This window comes from Mchenga conophoros, linkage group LG20, assembly GCF_057382185.1.
Source record: "Mchenga conophoros isolate Kocher_MC1m ecotype Shallow Benthic linkage group LG20, M_conophoros_male_GT1.1, whole genome shotgun sequence".
Classification (NCBI taxonomy): domain Eukaryota; kingdom Metazoa; phylum Chordata; class Actinopteri; order Cichliformes; family Cichlidae; genus Mchenga; species Mchenga conophoros.
Window position 1 is genome coordinate 21,301,498 of NC_140545.1, and position 21,463 is coordinate 21,322,960.

At 37.5% G+C, this 21,463-nt stretch overlaps 1 protein-coding gene across 6 annotated transcripts in view; it reads left to right on the plus strand.

Annotated features, from left to right (window-relative positions):
• The window catches only part of LOC146550742 (microphthalmia-associated transcription factor-like), a 28,165-nt gene that overhangs the window by 2,348 nt on the left and 4,354 nt on the right, over nucleotides 1-21,463 (plus strand). The window contains exons 1-9 of one of the 6 annotated variants that reach the window (XM_085261004.1): nucleotides 4,648-4,822; nucleotides 9,086-9,326; nucleotides 18,249-18,464; nucleotides 18,727-18,822; nucleotides 19,080-19,197; nucleotides 19,520-19,612; nucleotides 19,709-19,765; nucleotides 19,916-19,991; nucleotides 20,911-21,058. In XM_085261004.1, coding sequence (XP_085117130.1) covers nucleotides 4,773-4,822; nucleotides 9,086-9,326; nucleotides 18,249-18,464; nucleotides 18,727-18,822; nucleotides 19,080-19,197; nucleotides 19,520-19,612; nucleotides 19,709-19,765; nucleotides 19,916-19,991; nucleotides 20,911-21,058 — 1,095 coding nt within the window. In that variant the 5' untranslated portion in view covers nucleotides 4,648-4,772. Of the gene's footprint in view, nucleotides 1-4,647; nucleotides 4,823-9,085; nucleotides 9,327-18,248; nucleotides 18,465-18,726; nucleotides 18,823-19,079; nucleotides 19,198-19,519; nucleotides 19,613-19,708; nucleotides 19,766-19,915; nucleotides 19,992-20,910; nucleotides 21,059-21,463 lie in introns of those variants that run through there. The other 5 variants (XM_085261005.1, XM_085261000.1, XM_085261002.1 and 2 more) reach the window with 5 other exon arrangements.

A 21,463-nucleotide genomic window follows, 5' to 3' on the forward strand; every position in this document is an offset into this window, starting at 1 on the left:
GATTACCGAGTTGTCTGATGTCTTCTAATAGCTGCTTAAGAAGTTTCTAAATTTGAAGTTTTGTGTGCGACAAAATGTCATCTTAGCTTTCATAGATCTATTTGTTTTTTGGCTGTCTGCGTATCAGTTTGACAGAGCACACAGACTGCTGCTGACGTCGTGCCAACCTTTTTGTGCCTAATATAGATGTGAGACAGGCGGCAAAACTAGTCTTCTATGCAGTGTAAATAAGCTATATAAATTTAGCAGGGAATGTGTTATATCAGAAACTGTGAGTCTAGGGATCTTTTTTTTTTTTTTTTTGCACCCTCAGTCAATACAGAGGCTGAAAGTTTTGCTTTCTAATGAACAGACTAGATTTTGAGCATAGCTTATATTAAATCCATATGGATGAATAAATATGCAAATGTCTTACACAGAAAGATCCCCGGCCAGTAAAGATTAGCAGACACTAGGCAGAAGAAACCAAACAAACAAATGTGTTGCTTTAGTATCAGCCTCACAATGAAATTTTCTTGTTGCTCAATTAACATGTTTCCGTAACAATTTATGCCAGAATGATCACTTTTAACATTTAATGCCATACGTACATCTTTCAGCCACAACATTAAAACCCCTGCTTGTTATAAGCCACAAAAACAGCTGTGGCCCATTGGAGCAAAGACATTGGGGGTATTCTGTGGTATTCTGAACCTTTTTATTGGCAGACCCTTTGGTCATGTGGGTTGTGGGACTGGGTTTTTGCGGATGGCGCTTTGAACTTTTTGTCATTTGGGATCTTGGCGTGGAAGTATGTATCAAAGTTACACCTGCATGAATGCTGGATCCCAAGGTTTTCTGGCAAAACTGCAATTGCTAGCAAGATTGTCAGTGTTAATCATTTCATTAACTGTTGTTAGCGCATCTCTGTCTGTTTAAATATAAAGACTTCCTCAAAAGCTTTCTTCAAATCATACAAAGCTGAAAATAAAGAATTGAATGAATGTGAAAACTTTACAATGGGACTTGGTTTATGTTGCTCAGTAAATATCTGTTTTAATAGCTCGCAATGGGTCTTTGTGGGTCGGGTCTACACTTTGGGTTCTCTGTCTCTCTGTCTTGGATCTTGGCCTGGGGGGTAAAACATGAATGGAACTCAAAGTCTCCTGAAAAAACTTTCTTTTACACAGCTGAAAATAAAGAAGTGTCAGATTTAAGTCAGCAAAAATTGAATCATAAATTACACCCCCCCCCCCCCCCCCCCCCCAAAAAAAAAAAAAAAAAAGACTGCGGTCAAAACTTTTAACGCTGCAAAACTCTGTTTACTTTTTTACTTTTGTTTTTGGTAAAGAAGAAATTATAATGAACCTTGGGGGCACTTTGCATAATAATGATAGCTGAGAGAAGAAAATAACCTCAGGCTTACTGTTAATGCACACTCCTTACAGGCATGTTTGGAAAGATGATGGGCCTTGAATGTGGATCGAGTTCTTTGGAAGAGACATTTTACTTTACCTAAAAATGACAAGGATGCAGAGAAATACAGAAGAAATATTGTAGTTTTCACAACTTATTAGTGTCTAACAAGCAAATGAAGATCTTGGTCATTTGTAGTAATATTTTGGTAAGAAAATAAACCTTTCAAATTAAAATAAGGAAGAGGGAAAGAGAATTTAGTAAAATGATGGAGACATCCACAAATCAATTTAAGTTCTTCTGCAATAGAACTGAAGTACAGAATAGGCATTTAAGGTCAAAGCAATGAGCCAGTGGTCGTGAGCTGAGTCAGAGTTTGAGGGTTATGAAACTATGTGTCCAGAGCAGCTTGTTCCCACGAGGTGTCCTAGACAGAGATGCCAAAAAGGTTCATCCATGATCTAAGAAAGACCGAGGGGCTTAAGTGACACAGACAGGTGTTGAGGCTGGAGTAAAATACAGTCAGAACAACTTGTCCTGTAATCATGGTTATCTTTCTGCATTCTCACCTCTTATGTGGCTTTTCAAGCACATCTGCTTAAGATTTCCTCATAAAGAATAAAATAAAAATAAAGAAAAATCATAAACTCTACATCTTTTATTTACTGATTGATTTGGGTTTGCAGTTTTAATATTCCTGACGTGTGATCTTTGTCTGCCTCTGTTGGTGCCCAGAAGGAACTGCAATAACAGAGGAGGCCTTTGAGTGTCGCTTTTATTGACACAAGTCATTATTCTTAACAGTTAAAAGAAATGTAGCCTTCAGGCATGATCACGTCTGAAGCCTGCAACTAGATGATTCATTATTGATTAGTGCAGAATTAATTCGTTGTTTACTCAATAAAATACAAGAAGAACCAGAACCAGTGAATCTTTGGCACGTTCGCTTGAAAAAAGACGGAAATGACTCATTAACTATTTAAGCAGTAAGTTGTTATTACAAGGATATATAGAGGTTATAACAAGTAATTACTTGCATGCATTAGCTGTTGAAAAAAAACACACTTCACTGTTAAACAGCTAAAACAAATACCTTTACACGGTGACTTAATTATTAAATTTTAACTTGTGGTTAAGACGCACATAATTGCGTCTGTTTATTTTTTTCAGAGTCATATTTTACAGCAACGAATCGTTACCATGGTTCATTTACGAAGAAAGAATGTGTTGATTGTCTGTCATCACCTTCAAGGAAAGCCGAGAATAAATCAGTCTCACAATGAAAAGCTGTTATGTTGTGCTTGCACATCATTGTTATATCAATGAACTTGAAAATCTTCTGCACTCATTCAACCTGCTGTAGGGAAACGTATCAAAGGCTCCTCCTTACTGTCCTTGGAAGCTCTACTTACTCATTGTTAAAGCACACAGGAAAGAGAGGGAGCTGCAGCTAGAGCAGGCCATCCTGCCGAACACAAGTGAGGGGAATTACTAAGAGCACAGAGCCTAATTACAGAAATAAGACCCAGCAAGTTCTAGTTATTCCATCCAGTCCTGGCTTCCTGGAAGCACATTGCAAAGTACCTGATTTTCTTTTTAGATGCTTTTATGACTGACCCTGTTTTGTTGTGCTTTTGTACTTGAGAGTGAAATAATTATGTATAAATTTTATTTTAACAGTTCTTTATGGAATAGCCATTGTTTTGTAGACCATTGGGTTGTTTGATTTTTTTAAAACGGCTATTATAGCAGCAGTCAGTGACAGTTGCTGCTTTACTACAGGTCAGGATATCTGTGAGTCACAACATTAAAACCATGTACCTAATAATGCGTAGGGCCCCACCATATCTCCAAAAAGGCATTGCTATATATAACTTTATAGGCTATACAACAAAATGCTGTTTTGTCTGTGTTTGATGATGCTAAGGCATTTCCTGTGCTTATGCAGTGTTTATGCACAGTAAATACAAAGTTTCTACCCAGATGTTTACCGAGATATTTGCAGGGTTGAACTATTTACCTAATTTAAATCATTTGTACAGTTGTTTTTCTGTTTGGTGTTTAGACAAATAAACAAAAAACAAAAAAAATCACTTCTATTGCATTCCCTGTGTACAAACCCCACATAATTGACGGTCTAGACATGCATACAGATGCTTTCTATTTTCTATGATTTGCCTGCTTGTGACTGACTTCATACTATCATGCCAGCTGCACCAAGCTGCGCATGTTTGATCAGCACAGGAGTCCAAGTAGATCAATACACTGTCATGTAGGGTCATAATCACTCATTTGTATTCCAGCAGAGAGGTTGTGTAGTCTGCTAGAAGGGCAGCAACTCCTGCAGTTTGGTAGAGAGAAAGAAATAGGAGACAGGATTGTTACTAGTACTCAGTTTGCCTGTGTTTTGATTAGATTGCCTATTTTCACTGCTCTTATCCTGTGCTCACTGTATAGTTATATGCAGTGTGGTCTGCGTAAGTCACTGTCTGCTTCCTGAAAAACACACTGAACGGCCACCAGCGGGAGAAAAGTTGAGCTTTAATGAGTTTAATGTGGTTCTTTAGAATACACCTAATCTGGGGAGTGATGTTTAAACTAATGAAAATAAGCACATAGTGTGTCTTTTTTTTTCTTTCATGTCAGTTCATTTCTATTGTGTAGTGTGCCAGCCTCTTGCAGCAGCAGAACATATGTTGCATTCTAGTACTATTTCTTTTTTTTGCAGTTGTCATTTGAAAGTGAGTATTTGTATCAGCCATGAAAGCTGTAAAAAAGTCATGCTAATATGTACACATAAATAGTTCAAATTAAGGCTAATGTCTCAGCAGATGAATGTGAAGTCAGCTTGGTAGTGTCAAACTTATTATTATGCACTGTGAAGGTCAAACATGAGAGGAAACAATAAGCAGCATATTTTACAAATAAAGGGAGACTTTAAGGTTTAAATAAACCATTTGAAATCCTTTCAGTTTCTCTAAAATGCAGTGTCACTTGGCAAAAGCAAACACGTTTTTGAGTTATGATACTTTTGAGATACAAGATTTTCACAGGACAGCGACCCCTACTTGGTTGTAGCCCATCTACCCAACACGTGTCGGCACATGTCTCTAAGCGTAACACTATCTGCGTGGTTTTAAAGCGGCATATTGATGGACAGTGTGTTTCCAGTGGACGCCTGCACGCTCCTCTCTTCTGCTTTGCTGTTGCTCTGCACGGGGCTGGTCCTATGCCTGGGACTCTGCGTGGCGATTGGAGCTTCCAGGCCGGGCCCTGGAGCCTCCCCTCTCTGACACACTTTCAGCGCTGCACCACCAGCATGACTTTCACTGCTCTCCAAGGGCGGGTGGTGCACCTTCAGGGAAAAACAAACAAATATGGAGGCTGTAGGAGTGCAAGTGTACAGACCCTGTTCATTTGATTGTCTGTGAGTATGGCGCCTCAGCATCTGTGGTATTGCTGCAGTGCATTTGGGCTTTATTTTGGAATCTATATGTTTGTTCAACACTATGTACACATGAAGGGCACCATGCACTGGGCTATATGTGGGAAGTAGTCTTGGAAGATTTCTCCTTGTGTTTTTATGTGCTGAATAGTTTTTGTATGTCAGGATATACATTTATCAGTCTATTATAGTTAATTGCAGCTGGTCACTGGTCACTTATAGCGAGGGAGCGAGTACCTGAAAAGCTTAGAAATCTCATACTTAAGACATAAAGTTAATAACAGAAGAGGTATCATGTTTTGGCATGCTAGTTATTTGTTTTTTTTTGATGAGACTGTAATGGTAGAGTTATTATTCAGTCACACAGAAGTCATTAGGTCTGCAGAATGATCGCCTGTCAATTACCAGCAGTTTTACAGCTGCAGTGCATCTTTATTGGAGAGTATTTTCCTTTAACAGCTCAGTGTTTTGACTCTTCTCAGACTTTGTCGCTCCACAATGTTACTTGATTTCTGTCTTGATGCAGTATTGCAGCTGAATTTTCCTGGTTGTTTGTTGTCTTTAGTGTGTCACTGAATTCTGCTTCAAAGTCTCAGCTCTGACAGTTTGACTAATGGTGAAGTATGATGAAGGCACAGTAGTGAGCAGAATCAGAGGAATCATGAGTTGAGTGGGTGGGACTCTTCAAGACTGTACAACCATTGTTTTTTCCGTTTTTTTCCCTTGAGATACACACGAACATAAGAGGAGGTGTGCGCACACACGAATGAAATTTTAAAAGGACAAAAGAGCTTTTTATGTCTTTCATGGGTTTGTTTGGCAAAGAGCCAACAAACAGTCAAAAGAAAGAAACAGAGAGAAAGAGACAGAGACATTCAGCCTTGCCTTTCTGAGAGGTTTCTGGTCATTCGTATACACAAACACAAGTCAATCAAATTATTAAGAGCGTATTAAAAAAACGCCATGAGGTCATATGTTGTACAGTTTTGTAATAGGGCAGCTAAAGATGCTAAAGAAATAAATGTGTTTTTTCAGGGTTCTGAAAAGAGAAATTTTGCAATTTTCTTAAAGTTTATAAGAAAAAATTTCACATTTATGAAAAAATAGCAAATTTACACAAACAAAACAGGTGCATTTACAAAAAAACAAAAAGAACATAAAAATTTACGAGAAAAAAACTCTCCAAAGTCATACTTTTATTTTATTTTAACACTACCCCTAGATCATGTCATATCAAATTTTTAGCCTAAAATGCTACCTCCTACAATGCTTTGAATTACATAGTGTTGCGCACTTGTATCAGAATTTTAATTCGGTTACAATTATTTCTTCCAACAATTATGAATAAAGAATAACATGGTAATGCACTTTTGTCCTGCTGTAAAACTCTAAACTCCACCATAAATGTGCAACAAGTTTAATTCAGCTCAAGCCTGGACAGCAAGCTTTTCAGAATCAGTGTGGTTTTCACATCATCTTTACAAATTATTTCTTAATCAATTGCAAAGCGGTTATAAGTTATAAAATTATAAGAGACTTGTCGATTGTAATTTTCTTGAGCAATTCTGACTTTTTACTTCTGCCAATGTCAATTTTTTACTATTTTTATATGCTTTCTAAGAACCATAACTTATAGCATATACAAGCAAAAACAGGATACAGGATCTTCTCTCCCATAAGCAACATCAAAATAAAGGAATATTATACTGATAGTCTGAGGACCATATACACTAGTACAAAAGGATGCACAAAGAGAAATCTTGTAGCATTGTAAGGCCTGTGAGCAGAATAGAGGCTTACTTGGTTTAGCTTCACTTATTTGACAGGTTTCTAAAAGCATTAGTACCTTCACCGAGTCACTCATCACTTACTTTATTTTTAGTTGTTTTGTTTTTTTTAATTCAGTAAAGCTAAGTTAGCTTTCAAAATAGGTTTGCATGTTAAAATTTTTCTTAGTTAAAAATAATTCCTTTTAGTTTACTTTTTATTAGTTTCAGTATTCATTTTACTGCATTATTTTAATAAGTGGGCTATTTGCCAGGGGCAAGACTTAGGAAGTTTGTAATGGCTATTACTATGCAAACATTTGACTTAAGAGTTATGTACACATTGTATTCTCAATAAGCACGCACCAATGCCTCCTCAGGCTGGTTGTGTTGACAAATGTGAGCAAATTTACAAAGACTAAAACAAAAAACATTTCCTGTAACTGATCATGTAATTTTAGTTTTCTTTCCAACTTTTCACTTTTATGTAGGTTCATAAAGTTCTTTTCACACCAGTTTTTGCTTTGAGTTTAGTTGAAGTTAACTATAACCTTGACATTTATGCACAACACAAATTCAAACAATGCCATACAAACTGTGGACCCACCCAAAAACTTTGCTCAGTAGCACTCCTGGTGGTCAGAAATTGAGCAAGCCACTCTGTGCATCTAGAAGCACGTAGTAAAAAGCAAGCACTTAAGTGGTAGTTTAAACTGTATGCTACTGTGTTGCCCTTTTTATATTCTTTCCACACATTACAGCTTCTTTGTTAAATTCATTGTGTTTTTAAAACCTCCATGAATGTAGCTGTCAGATATGTGAAAATCCAAATTAAGCAGAAAGTTCCTCAAGTTTTTAGGAGTACTGATTTCTAGTAGGTGATAAAGGTACTGTACTATCCAGTACATTTATGTACTTAAACTATTCAGTGTATATTATGTTTTTTTATTTAAGCGTTCATTTAAAAAAAAAAACCTGTTCATTTTAACAAAAGCTGATTTCTCCAACCAAAAGCATTCAACATGTAACAAACGTGACTAATTATTATTATTATCATTATTATTATTATTAATCAGCTCTAGTTTATCCAAAGAATGTAACAATAAATCCATCTGTAGTTCCAAATCAATTCAAATGTCACATTTGAACTGTAAAACCAAAAGAAAGGGAACAGAAACGAATTTGTTCTTGCAACAAACCGTTGATCATTTAATCACTGAAGTAGATTAAAGGAAAAAAAGAAGAATCAAAGCCTCTGGCTCTGGCAGAGGAAATCAAGAGTTTTAGATCTAGTGACTTTTGTTATGAAATTTGTGGGATGAAAGGAAACACAATCGCCCAAAGTCACACAGCAGAAGGAATTATTCTTTTGAACACTAAACCTGATTCCATATATTGGGTGAAGCACAAAGGAACAAAGGAAGAAACGTAGCTGTTGAATTTAGACACCCAAACCACTGAAGTGCTTCCAGAGAAAAGCCAGAGTTCAGCCTGTGTTTTGCTTTTATAATATATTTTATTATATATATTTGTTATACAGTATTGTTTTGTCTAATATCTGGTGCAGGGTTCAGTGGGTGTGGTTGTAGACAATGAGATTATATCCACTGCTGAGGGGAGATTTATGGTATGTTGAGGGCTCAACACCCACTGAATACGCTGCAAGCTGAGGCTGTTTGACTCCGCTGGCTAATTAGTGCGATTACTGCACAGCTGGATTGGCCAGACATTTTACTGAGTTTTATCAAAAGGATCACTCACTCGATGGAGGCTTTGTCCCGACAACTTCTGCTTCAGCAGAGACTCTCTATTTTAGGACTTCAGGACTCTGTCTGGGGAGTAGCCATCTAAATTTAAAAGAGTGGGAAAACTGAAACAACCTTTACAGACAAAATGTTCCTCTTTTTGTTTTGTCTACAAATGCAAAATGCCTGTGCCTTCCAAAGTCATTAAAATCACAACATTGTTTTCCTTTTTGAAAGGACATCTTAATTGATAATAGATCTTGATAGTAAGTGATTTCATGGAGGTTCAAGTATTTGTTTTCTAAGAGCAAATAAGCAGGGCTGCTTAATTATTTATCTTTGTAAAATAAAAAATAGCAACAAAAAGTGCTCATTGCAAATTCCCATAGCTTTGCTTGTTCTGTTTGACAAGCTTTTGACGATGGCTGATCATCAAAGGTTAAAATAACAGGTTATCAACATAGATCAACCAGTCATTTAATATTAATTTTTGCAGAACAAAAGCTAATAGTTCCCTTTTGACTTCTTCCCCTGAAGTCATCCTCTCTGCCAGTTTTCTTCATGCTAACATTGGCTTTTTATTACATCCATCGTCCCTCAATTTTCTTCTTTTTTTCTGGTTTTCTTGACCCCTTTCTAACCTTTCTAGCACTCTTTCTTTTCACCTCATCTTTCTAATCGACCCTCTGCCTTCTCTCTTATCTTATCCAATCATCCCTTTCTCCCCTCCGCAGCAGTCCGTCAGACCAACACAGTTCATCCAAGCCCCCGCTGAGCTCCTCGGCCATGACATCGCGCATCCTGCTGCGGCAACAGCTGATGCGGGAACAGCTTCAGGAGCAGGAGCGGCGGGAGCAGCAGCGACAACAGGCCTCCCAGTACACACAAACTACACAGGCCCAAACGCCTGCCATCAATGTCAGTGTCCCGGTCAGTTTACCACCTGCTGCACAGGTCCCAATGGAGGTGCTAAAGGTAAGAAAGCATGGTTCAAGTTTCTGATGGTAGGGAGCAACAAAGAATGGGGTGGTGTGTATTATTAGAAGGCTGTTACGGTATCTGTGTAAAGTTTCCACTTGTGGAATTAAACTTTGTATGTGTCATTGGTGCAGCCTGAATGGTCCAGATGTATTTATAGATTTTAGTGACTCGTGCATGAATAGTCGGGCAATCATGGTTTACTATGACTGTGTGTAAAAAAAAAAAAAAAAAACAGGAGTGAGTGAAGTGTGTTAAAATGCGTATATGGGGATTATCTTTCCTGAGAGAATTCCTCTTTAATGCATGCTGTGCTTCCAGCCATTTGGATTTAGCCATCTTTAATCCTATTTGCTCAGCTACATTCACATCTTTTCATAGCTTTGATTCCTTGGCAGTCTGAGGGACAGGAGACTGTTAAGATTTTCTGTACGAGTAGAGACCGTAGTGTTCGAGAGCACATTTTAACAACGCATTTCGGTAAGTCTTTCTGTTTGTCCACAGCATGTGCTTTCAGAGGTTGCAATCTTGATGAAACATCTTTAGAAATTCATTCGACTTGTCGTGTTCTGAGGATTTTGGTATAATTGCTGGGTTTTTTTGTAGTGTTTTTGTTCCGGCATTTTACCTTGAATTCAGTGGCTTTCCCTATAAAAAAAACACTGTGTGGTAGTGATTTGGAAAGTGTTTTTGTGCAAATTATGAGAATTTTGTCTTCCTTACATATCAACTTAGTGCGTTTTTTTCAACTTTTCTGTTTGTGATTTCTGAAAAAAATATCAATATCGAGGTGTTAAGATATTGTGTAGTTAGTGTAATTACTCACGAGGACACTTGCCTTTTTGTGCATTTTTAGATTTTGCATTTCTTTAACATGGATTGTCAATAAGCAGCTGGTTTTGTCTCTGACTTCCTCTTTTAGAAAATTGTGCAATAACAGGAACAAGTCTTCCACGTGAAAAATATATGTGACACATAAGAGGATCTCGTACAAATACTTATGTTTAATAATGCCTGTAGTTAAAGGTCTAAAAATCTGTCTATGTCAGACATTTGTGCTTGTTAGGTAAAAGTTTAATCAGTTAATCGGTACTATGTCAACAGTTTAGTTGTGGTTTTATCTTGCGATTTCAACTGTTAACCCATACTGTTAGCTGACAGTTGTATGAAGCTATTCACGCTGTTTATCCATTATGTTTGGCAAACAATTTCAGCTGTGTGTATGCGAAAAGCTTTTAGTCATAATTTTACCTAGACATTTACTACATTTTAATTGCACTGTTTAATCTCAGAGTAGTAACGATGCCGATAAACTGTGATTTACTGAATAATCTTTGTTGAGTTAAATCCACCCACAACACTCTCTGAGATTTCATGGTTGCTTGCCCAGCCACACTTTCATCACCCTTGGATGTGTGTGGCATGGGCCAACAGTAAAGGACAAAAACAGTATAGCCATTGAAAACATTACCCTTCTCACGCTGTATAAACATTACTTATTCTCTATAATCTGCAGCTCTTTGAAAGACTTAGGACGCCCCCTCCCCGAACCCTAACCTTGTGTACAATACATCAAGTTAGAGTCATTTTTCTGCTTTGGCGAGAGCTTACAGAAATTCTTCATTGACTGAAGTCCTCAAATGAAAAGGCCATTCCAGCTTGGTGCTGTTGAGCTGGGTTAACCTGCTCTCCTGTCTGTTGGTAGATTAGCAGAGTCCACATAAAGCTCAGGGGTACCAGGCAGAGCTGCTGGACCTCAAAAAGTGCAAACATTAAGCTCAGATGAGTTTATGTAAAGACTGATTGGACCCTTAATTAACCAAGTGACCTCTGACCTTTTTAGGAATAAGAAGGGGATCAGTTTGGGGATCAAGAAAAAGGCGAGCACAGCCTTACCACACACCAAACGCTAATTCAGTGAAGAATGCTTGTAATTAGCCCCCAGCCCTTTCATTCCATGGAATATTTTAGAGAAAAAAAAACACTGCTTTGAAATTTACGAAGGATAGGTTTCTGAAAGGGTTAAAAAAATGATTTCTGATTTTTTTTTTCCTTTTTCAAAGGATTTATGGCGCCACAAAAAGAACAAAGTACCCTGTACAATTTTTGTGGATTATATGACGGCTCGTGACCGATATACAAAAGAAAATACACAGAAGTACCACACAGATGTTTCAGTTTGGTTTGGATTTCAGAACTGATTCAGCACACAATGACATGTAAAAAAAACCTTCAGTGTTCATTTCATGAAATTACAGGATAGCTTTAATAACATTTCTCTCCGCAGTAACCAACACTGATTAATCACTTTAATCACGTTAGTTATTAGTACCTTTTTGCTCAATATGATTGTAGATGATGAGCAAATTCACGTGATCATAATCTCTGTTTTTGTTTGGTTGGAGTTTTTTTGTTTTGTTTTTAGCAGTTCCTGCTCATTTTAACCCAAGTTTTATACAAACAACACACGATTTTTATTCGGTGGTAATTTGGGCTTTTGCATGACAGCATTACAAAAGTACAGAGGAAAACCCATAAATTGCTGCTCACATTAGCATCACAGTTGCTGTCTGCAAATTCTGCAGAGCACATTAGCAGCTTAACTGTGAGACAAAGTGGCCTATTCTTCTAGTCTGCATAGAAAATGGGGGCAGTCTTGTTAATATATCCTGGTTGGCCCATCATGGAATGCCTGTAGCATGCAAGTCAAAAAAATACAAATCACTGTTTGTCATTCTGCACTAACCCTACGTCCTCTCTTAGTACAGCTGGATGCTTTGTGCTCATTTCTGCAGTGTTTCTGACTCTTTGGGGGTTATGTTGCTTATGCCCTTGGGCCTGTTGGTGGCTAAAAACGAGATGATAAACAACAAGCTTTTTTTGTTTTCCATGGATACAGATGCCAAGAGTTAGTAGTTGATGCCACATTTCTAAACTGTATTTTGGAAAGACTGTTAAGTGAAGTTTGAATGCTGGCTGCTGGCACTAAGATCTCTCTATAATTCATTATTCTGCGTGCTGGGCCTTTACAGAAACTGAAAACCTAATGATTAATTGTAGATGTGTGCAATAGTACGTGATGTATCTGTTCTAAATCAATCATGAACATCACCACGATAAACTTCTTGCACGTAGTTTATATGCAGCAGCAGTCCTGTAGATGTTTGTCACTCTATGTATGTTCTGTGCTTCCACAAAGTGTGCCAGCTTTGTAAGCACACCATTAAATGATCCTTTTTCCAGCTTATAAACTAATGATTTGTCACGCCTAAAATTATTTCCATGTAACAACAGGAGCCGTATGGCTTGACAAGGTCGAGATGTTCCAGGCTGGGATCTGTGAGCCTTCAGGGGCTCCATTGAATTCACCCAAAACAGTGAGATCATCTAATTATGTGGGATAATTTAGGAAATCCCTGAGGACAAAACAAGCTAGAAGAAGCCCCTGTGCTCATTTCAATGTAAAGACAGAACAAACAGATTTCAACCTGCTAAACATGTCTTTGTCACAGATTGCCTAAACCTACTAGTTACATGTACTAGAATGAGATTCATTCGAAATTATCTTATTTTTATGTTTGCATTGTTGTTTGCGTCATTCATTCATTTGCTACATTTTAGTGAAAAACGAAAGTCACCATTTTTTTAAAGGGTTAAATTCCAGCTTCATATCTTAAAAAAGGCTCGTTTTTACAAGCAGTAGTCCAAATACACAAAATCTTCGGTTTACTATCACATGGATAAAGAAAAGCAGCAAGTCCTTACATTCTTAGCTCCACCGCACTTGAATCTAGAAACTACTTTCACCTTAAAATTCACTCAAATGACAAATTAAGTTATCAGAATAGGTTCGTTTATTAGTTTGTTTATTTTGTTTTTTAGCATTTTCATTGATCGGCCAATCATTTTAGTTAACCCTAACCCTGCAGTGTGTAAATGTAGCACAAATGAATCAAGACTTTTACTCACTCAAAGCCAAGTGTTACATGTGCTGTATTAATGGGTGTATGCAGTTGTGCTTGTAGTTTTAATTAGGGCACCTTTATACTTTGTCTTGTGCACATAATGCCCTGAATGCCCTCTTTGTTTCTATATTAGAATTCTGTGTGTGTGTGTGTGTGTGTGTGTGTGCGTGTGTGTCTGTGGGAGAGAGAGGGGGTGGCGTAGGCTTCCTACAGTAATCCCTTATAAACTTTTTTTTTGTTTCTATCTTTAGACAGTGCCAGCTATCAGCTGTGGGTGTGTTAAAATGCATGAGACAAGGATGGAGGATTAGTTAACACGTACATGGGTGTTTTTTTTAAAAATAGTTTTAGGAAAAATCACAATCACACAATCACTGTTTTTTATAAAACAAATCTCTGTCTGCATGAAAATACAAAAACACTCTACTGCCAAGAGCTTGCCAAACTAACAGACGGTGATATAACCCTAACCCCAAAGACTTGTTGGCGAATAAGAAGCACTGACACTGTGAGTTTTCTGTCTAAACATCATCACTGACAAACAGTGTTCATAAAAAGTTTCCCATGCAAGTTTTCTAAAGGATTAGTTTTTCAACTTAAACTTAAAAGCTGTGTCTGCACGTGGACACGAGGCCGAGAAGCCTAGAAAGGCCAAAAATACCCATGTGCGTGTGATTTTTTATACACACACACAAGACTTGTGTCTTTGTGTGTATAACAAACAGTCTTTCTGTACGTTTATGCTTACAGCAGTGGCTTACAAGCTGGAGGTCTGGACCTCCCCAGAGGGCCAAAAGATAAATGTGAGGGGCTAAACGCTACAGGCTGGGAAAGAAAAGCTGTGGAGGAGGAAACATGTCTCATCATTGTATCTATGCTGAAAGGACTGGGCAAGTCATCTCAAACTGTAACGGAAATATTACAAAAATGAAAAACAGGGAATGAAAAAGAGAGTTTCAAGTATTAGAAATATTACTGTATATTGTCATATTTCTGTCCAATACGGCATCATCTGCCTGAAGACACAGAGGCAGCATGTTATAGCATGTTTTTAAGAGTGGGATTTAATTCCAAATACCTTTACAAATTATCAAAAGGCATGATTTTAGCCTCAAACTAGTCACATGAATCAGAAAGAAAGCAAAACAGTTGCCATGATTTTAAAAAGTAGCGCTTTATTTTTTAAGCTGTAAATTTTACATCCAGTGACTCTGTCCAGCATTTCTGATTTCTCCTTTACTCAAAACATACAACTTTGAAAAAGAAGCAAAGACATCTCACTTTGTTCTCAGCACTTCCAAGTGTTGCAAAAAAACAACTGATAAGACTAAATAGACCATGAAGAACCTGCCTGGTTAACAAAAACGAGAAAAAAATTTAATTAAATTTAAATTTAATTTAATTTAATTGTTTTGGGAAATCTGACAAACATTAATTGTGCCACTAGGATTGTTTAAATACAAATTGATACACTAAGCAGTATACAGTGTGGAGTTTCAGTTCCATTCTTGATGTTTGGGGTTGATTATCAGCAAAATTTGCAATACTTGAGAACTGAATCTGACCTGAACTCGATTCTGAGATTAAGAAATAACTAAGATGTGAGACTTTTCAGAAAAATCACTCACTGTCTATGGAATTACTACTTGAAAGAATTCTTCATTGTGCTTAAACATGTATTAGTAGAGGCTCCATAATGTAGGGGTTAAAGCATTTGCCTACAAAGCAGAAGATCACACATTTAGGACTAGGAGAAGACATAAATCCCTGGGAGGAAGGGCATCTGGAAGGACATCAAAATCTGTGCCAAATCAAATATGTGGATCCATCCACTGTGGCAACCCCCTGCAAATAAGTGAGCAGCTGAAAGAAGCTGAGATAAGAGTTCATATGAATAAATAAGACACTAATTAACAAACATTTGCAACGCCGCTGGTTGTGCTGTGGCATATGCTGTGGATTATACAGGTTTTCCCACATACTGATTTGTTTTTTGAAATAGAGTGTTAACAGTAGTTTTAAAGCAAAATTATTAAAAAATAAATAAATAAATACATCAAGTTGATATGTATTCAGAACACATTTCTCTTTTTCAAAACTTTACGGGGCCTTATTAAAATGTAGGACAACAAAGGTTGTTGTTTCAGCATCGAAATGAAAAATTAAGAGCCTGTTCTAGATGTGACTGACTTAAATCAGCCTGTGTCTTTGATAAATACCATAGATAACAAGAATTCACTGTTTGCTTACACATTATTTATGCGTGCATTGCAAATAATTGTGTTGCTCATTAATAGCTCTTGATTAGGTTCAGTCCATTATCAGGATCGGAGCCTCTGCAGTTTTAAAATGTAATCATTTCATCATATATATAAGTAAGTGGCATAAAATCCAATTATGGATCAAATTTTATACATTTTCTGGTGACGTCATTTGCATAACAATACACCAACGGTGAAGGCAGTGTAAAGAATAAAGAATGTTGTTAGTGACCATCACTAATGAGCCTCGTTCTTTTGCCCAGAGTGTGATGTCGTTCTTGTTAATGAGTCATTGACTGACTGTAAATGTGCCCCCCTCTGTGGTGTCAGCTTTACAACCTTGTGAGGACAATTTACGGCCCAAGGTGATCTGAGTCTTAGCTGCAGGATATACAAAGTGTGACTAGATAATGTGACTCAGCTCTTGTAAGTAAAACTAGCTATAGTGTCAATTTTTAATAGCCAGTTGTAGAGGATGTTAATGTGGCTCACATGAGTATCCCCTGAAGAACAATGGTACATGAACATGGAAAAGAGGCTCTGAAAGAGCTTCTGTTCTGGAAAGAAGAATTTGACAGTCACAGAGAGACAATAAGATTGATAACCTCACCTGACCTAATGGTTATACTCGGCTTTATTTACATACACCTGTAAAAGTGATTTAAGTCATTCAAACTAGTCTGCTTTATTTTATATTTCAGAGTTTATTGAATTAAAATGTGTAAATCTGCAAATACTGAGAGGCATTTCTGTTGATTTTCAGAACATACACAAAATATATACATCATATATGATCTCTATGACAGTGCTGGGTGAAAACCTTTATATTAGATTACAATAATCTGCATTCAGTGAGTGCATAGTTAATAAGAATACTGGTTATGCATTATAAGGCCGATCACGGGAATGTCCATAGTGTACAGAAAATACCAATGATTTTAAATAATAAAATATACATCTGGAACATTGCAAACCTGCACACATGAATGACTATCACACTTTTATTTGGAATCGGTTTCAACAGATGGGACGAAGTAATATCTATACTCTATAAGGCAGTCTCAACAACTAATTTTTATAACCTTTCGCTGTAATTGAAACTCTTGAGTGCAGTGTGCAAACTGAGGAAGTTTTCACATAGGCAGAGGAAAATGCCAGGGGTAGCTTAGAGTTCATCTACAGCCCGTGGCCTCCTCAGGTCTGTTAATAAGCATAGACATTTAAAGTTTATGCACAACAAAATGCATAATTTCTTTTGGGCTTATGATTCGCCTGTTCTTGTCAATTAAAAAGCTGAAGACAACTAAGGATGACATAGACTTTATTCTTTGTGCTGTGTTAAACAGGGAGCACACGCCAAGCATCCACATGGGTTAACAAAGTGGATAGGGCAGAGTAAGCACCCCGGGCAAGATTCAGTAAAAGAGGTGCCCTTCCAAAACAAAGGCTCTAACTGTTTGCACCACATTCTGACATCAAGTGATACACCATAAAGTAATAAATACAGATTTTACATAAAACAACACACATTTAAAAAGGCTCATTGTATTTGACAGAGATTCCCTGACATGCATAACTAATGAAGTTTCTTGCCTTTTAAAAGATGAGCTGGTGTGTCTGTCCTCCTATTAGCAGCCTTAGTCGTCTGGTGCAACCAAGAAGGAAACAGCTAGAGCACTCCTCAGTTTAGAGTTGTTGTTTTTTTTTTGTTTGTTTGTTTTAAATCGGACATCTAAAACAGGAAATGATGCTTGAGATGCTTGGATATCAACCTTGTGAGGTATGTTTAAAAATGAATATAGATTCAAAGATAATGTGAGAGGTTAAATTGAAATTTCTCGTCTTAAACTGACACAAATGTGTCTTTGCCATTTATGATACTGCATTATGTATCTAAATTGAATCATAAACTACAGCGTCCACATTTTGCAATCCTGAAACTGATTCGTAATTGCATCAAACGTAAGCGAGCACAGGACGGGAAGGTTTAAATATAAACTTGGAAAGGCGAGGGGGATTGGAGCAGCTCTGCTCAATTTAAAATGTTACAGCCAGACAGACACTGCCTCTGAAGTTTGTTTATTTGCCTGCAGGAGCTTTTCTGGATCATTAATGCTGTGTGGGGATTAATGATCTACAGAAATCAAATTTATCCTTAAGCGGCGAGTGCAGAGATAGGAGCGTGTGCAATATTTGTTCCTTAAAATATGTGGACTGTTACTGAGGAGCCGCAGAAAGTAGTGGAGTTGAAGAAAAATATGTGGAAACTGTTTACTCCTGAGACTTTGAGATAACAACTCTTGACAGCGTCTCAAAAGAAAAATGCATAATGCATCGTAGGATTTGAAGTCTCTGTCAAGTTGATTTTAATATTATATTCTGTACTGTAAAATACAAAGAACAGACAAGACTTTGAGCTATATTTAGAGTTGTTTTTAATAAAAGACAACTTTGAAACAGCACTTATAAAAAGCAGCACTCATTTTGAAATGAGCTTCCATCTTTTGGTGCTATTTCATTGCTACTGTGGCCAAGCTGCATATTTGCATAACTTCTCTTTCAGTAGTTGGAGCAGTTCTGTGGAGCCTCCTGCAACCATCAACACACCCATTAATCTTTAGATCAGATATCCTACCTCTCACATACATATTCATTTTTCTTGGCATTTTCCTCACTCATCTTTCCACTCATAGGTTCAGACTCACCTGGAGAACCCAACCAAGTACCACATCCAACGGTCCCAGCAGCAGCAGGTGAAGAGGTACCTGGGAAAGCTTGGTTCTCAGGCGTTGAGCTTGCCCTGCCCCAACCAGTCCTCTGACCACGGGGGCATGCCGCCAGGGCCGGGCAACAGTGCCCCTAACAGCCCTATGGCCTTATTGACCCTCAACTCTAACTGCGAGAAAGAGGTGAGGTCTCCATAGTTTTTTAGGCTGTTTTTTTTATTTAACCCTCTCAAGGCAGGCGTTGCCGATTTGCAACAGTTAAAAACTAACAACCTGATTACCCCACATACATATTTTATGAGGTTTTTTTTACTCAGAAGTACCACTGCAGGACTTGGTTGTGCATTAGCAACAAAAAGTTTCATTTGAGCCTGAGAGGGTTAATGATGCTTGGACATTAATTGATCAGTAATGCTGGACTTATTTGTACTTTGTCTGGTTTTAGATGGACGATGTAATTGATGACATTATTAGTCTGGAGTCCAGTTACAGCGATGACATCCTCGGTCTAATGGACCCAGGACTTCAGATGGCAAACACGGTATGTATGCTCATGATTTATCCATACCAGCCAGTTTACAACATGACTGCGTTTCATTTGATGTGTCTTGGGGTAAAACAGAAGCAAATTCCATGATGTCAGATTTCAACCTTGGTGTAATACTTTGACCTTGTAATTTATCTCTTCTGTGCTGCGCTTCATATGTAACTGTCATTTTTTAACACAATAATATGCATAATATTACGTCTTTTTCTCTCTGTTTTAAATCTCAATTCTTTTAATTCTCAATTCCCCAGATCCCTGTGCCTGCTAACCTCATTGACATGTATGGCAATCAGGGTATGCCCCAGCAAGGTCTGCCCATCAGCAACTCCTGCCCTGCCAACCTGCCAAACATCAAAAGGGAATACTCTGGTAAGCATGAAAATTACTCAGAGCTATAGAAATAAAAATAAATAAAGTTCTTACAGATGTTTAACTTGTGCCATTTAACAATATCTGTTCAGCTTCTGTATCGCACAGGCAACATTAATTCTGTAACAACATATGATAATGTAACGTTCTACTCTCCAGGCCTTTGCGCAGCTCATTATATAGCATTTTGTATCCAGTCCAGCTTTTGTAATCCTCCTCTGTGTGGCGATGTTGACTTTACATGATTATGTCTTCTATTGTCTTGTATTGCATTTCAATTCTGTACATTGTGATAATGAAAACAACATTATTACTCATGTAGTTTCACAATCCCCGGCCATCATGCATATGCTGGATAAGTCAGGATCCTGTGGCAAATTTGACACCTATCAAAGGCCTGAAGGGTTCCCTGTGGGTACGTCTGAGTATTCAGCTTTAAAATGTGGATGCTGCACATTTTGTATACGTGCTTTGTCGGGTTAGTCGATCAACCAAAATGCGTTTTGTTCAGAAGCAGAGGTAAGAGCCCTGGCAAAAGAGAGGCAGAAGAAGGACAACCACAATTTGAGTAAGTGAGAATATTTAAATGTGCTTTTGGTTGTCACAGGGTTAACTATTAAACTACATTTTTAAGTACATTAGCAAATTCTTGTTAATATCTATATATTTATACTTATATTCCTAGTTATACTTTCCCCTTTCTGTTTTTTTTCTGCAGTTGAGAGAAGGCGACGGTTTAACATCAATGATCGAATTAAGGAGTTGGGAACTTTAATTCCAAAATCAAATGACCCGTAAGTTACTTAATATATTCTTACATTAACTCTTCTAAAAATACATGTAATGGCAACCACAAACATCCAGCCAGTCTAATGCAAGATTAATAACTCAGTGTTCAAGATTAGTGGAGAGATTTGCTGCTTATGAAATAGCAAACGGAAATGATTTGTGTTTTAATTGCATTTTTCTAGCTGGTCATTCAGTTATATGCAGTTTGTAGTTATACAGATCTTTCGATTTAGGCAAATGTTGTAAATTTGTAAATGTAATATGAGGCTTATAATAATTACACTGTCAAATTCAGCTTTTAACCATATTCTTCTCTCATCGCTGTGCCCTTTGACCTCGCCTGTGGGTCTAAAAAGATCCCAGTTGCTTTTGTTATGTCTGTTCAGCCCTGGTTGTTTTGATTAAGTCCAGCTGGTTCCTCCACCCACATGCACAAATTCAAGATTCTCACCAGCAGACCTGGTTTAAATGAGTACACATTTATGAAAAAGCAGGCACACATTTTCTTTCTAGCATTGCCAATTTTTATTAGTTGCCTGTAAGGTGTAAGTACCACTTCCAAATTGACCTAACTTAACCTTAACTGTACAAATGAAATCCTCAGGAGGGATGTTTTCCCATAAAGTTGACTACAGATCATTTTTTATTCCTGCAAAACATCTGCTGCAACATTCATGTTTTTTTCAGGGAGCTCAGGGTCATCCTTATGACTGCTTGTGACTCAGGCTACCTATTGTGCATAAACGTCTTGTGTAGTAACAATTTCTGCAAAGAACTTTATGACCTCTGCAAAAGTTCTGCTCATTTTTCCTCAATCTTATTCTCTCCTCTTTCTTAATTGTTAACTGCAGAGGCGTACATTAGACTATCTACTGACATTTAAACGTTTGGATGTAAAAATAATGGTTCCTTTTTAAATATCAGAGATATGCGCTGGAACAAAGGCACTATCCTGAAGGCATCAGTGGACTACATCAGGAAGCTGCAGCGGGAACAGCAGAGGGCCAAGGAGCTGGAGAATCGTCAGAAGAAGCTTGAGCATGCCAACCGGCATCTGATGTTGAGAATACAGGTAAAAGCTTTGATGAAGATGAGAAAATTCAAAAATGTGTCACGTGTAGGGATTTCAAAGGGGAGGAGAAAAACGTTTATACTAATGTTGGAAGAAATGAATACACTTTTATGAGATAGCTTAAGGGAAAACGAGGAAAGGCACAGATTCATACTGCAAAGTTGTTAATATCGTCATCTTGTAACAAATTGATCATAAGATGAGAGGAGCCTGAATCTGTGATCAACACTGAGCTCTTTGTAGTTAATTAGAGTTGCACATCGGTGTATTAAAGGAGGAAAAAGAAAACCTTCTGCAAGTTTTAAATGTTAAATGACTCTGTTACAGTCAGTTGGATATTTAAAAACCTTCACTTGGCAGCTTTGCTAACTATCTCCCACTCTGCTTTTCAGCAAAGAAAAGGCA